The following is a 1349-nucleotide window of genomic DNA, read 5'->3' as shown; positions in this document are numbered from 1 at the left end:
CGAAAAACTCTTCGGACTCATTGATTATTAGCAATTTGTTCTACTTATGTCGAATTTTTGAAAATTTGTCTTGTAATTACAAGTACAAAAAAAATTTATCTTATATTTATAAAATGGCCAAAATTACGGGGCTAAAAAAGCTTTGGGTCGTTAATTATAATCGTACCTTAAGCATATGCATATATGAAATCCAAATCCAATTTCTTGTACCTATCACACTATCCTAACAAAAAGTAATTAAACGAGATACTGATATAATAAATCCCAAATCTGGAAATTGATGAATTAATTTACATGCGTTTGATGAGTTGAGGTTTTATGGGAAGAAATAGACTTGTTATTATGCATCCAGACCTTGAAAACCTGCCTCTTAACCCCAGCCTCACTGCAAAATCTCTGCAACTCGGCGTCGTCTTCTCTGGGAATCCTCCAGCCCACCTTGTCCGCGAAGTCCACCATCTTCTCCTTCTGCGCCGCCGTGAACTTGGTCCGGAAGCGCTTCTGCGGCGGGGGCGGCGCGACGGCGTTGAGATGGAAGGCGAGGTCGGGCATTCTGACGATGGAGGCGGCGCGGTGGAAGTTGCGGTGGCAGGTGCAGGCGGCGCAGGTGAGGGCTTGGAGGGTGCCGTCTTGGCCGGCGGGCATGAACTCGCCGCAGCCGTCGGTGACGTTGCCGCCGATGGTGGCGGCGTGGTTCTTGAGGCACTCCCGGTAGCTGATCCTCATCATGATTTTAGATGTGAATGGAACAAGAGACAGGTTGGTTGCTTGTAATGAAGCTGAGAGAGAAAGTGAAGGCAGACAGAGTCATGTTCGTCCTGCCACTTGGGCCCCTCCCATTCATGCAACACAATTCCTATTCCATAAAAAGCCCACCCCATTGGGCCGATCCATCTTCCCTCCAAAACTTGTTGAAATATATATACGCTTTATTTCATTTCAATTATGAAAGTAACAATTTTGTGTTGCATTCATTACACTGTTGGACTTTGCAACTTCAAAACTTCGATACATTTTAGGCTTCTATTTTGTTTCATTATTGTGAATCATGATACTCCCTCCGTCCCGAGAGTCTTGACATGTTTGGGATTCGGCACGGGAATTAAGGAGTTGTAGATTAGTGTTTTAAGTGTGTAATTAATAAAGTATAAAATTGATAAAGTAGGAGAGAGAAGGTAATAAAAGTGATAAAGTAGGAGAGAGAATATAATAAAGGTGATAAAGTAGGAGAGAGAAGGTAATAATTATTACCAAAAAAGGAAACGTGTCAAGATTCGTGAGACGGCCCAAAAAAGGAAAACGTGTCAAGATTCGTGGGACGGAGGGAGTACTTGATTTCACTTTAAAAA

At 42.8% G+C, this 1349-nt stretch overlaps 1 protein-coding gene across 1 annotated transcript; it reads right to left on the bottom strand.

Annotated features, from left to right (window-relative positions):
* Nucleotides 1-240: 240 nt before the first annotated feature.
* On the bottom strand, nt 241-910 carry LOC131003063 (zinc-finger homeodomain protein 5-like). The gene has a single exon (XM_057929540.1). The coding sequence runs from the start codon at nt 727-729 to the stop codon at nt 286-288; it is 444 nt and encodes a 147-aa protein (XP_057785523.1). The 5' UTR covers nt 730-910; the 3' UTR covers nt 241-285.
* Between the last annotated feature and the right edge of the window lie 439 nt (nt 911-1349).

Source organism: Salvia miltiorrhiza, unplaced genomic scaffold (genome assembly GCF_028751815.1).
Source record: "Salvia miltiorrhiza cultivar Shanhuang (shh) unplaced genomic scaffold, IMPLAD_Smil_shh fragScaff_scaffold_61, whole genome shotgun sequence".
Taxonomy (NCBI): domain Eukaryota; kingdom Viridiplantae; phylum Streptophyta; class Magnoliopsida; order Lamiales; family Lamiaceae; genus Salvia; species Salvia miltiorrhiza.
The sequence above is the reverse complement of the archived record's forward strand: the minus strand, read 5'-3'. Positions and strand labels throughout refer to the sequence as shown.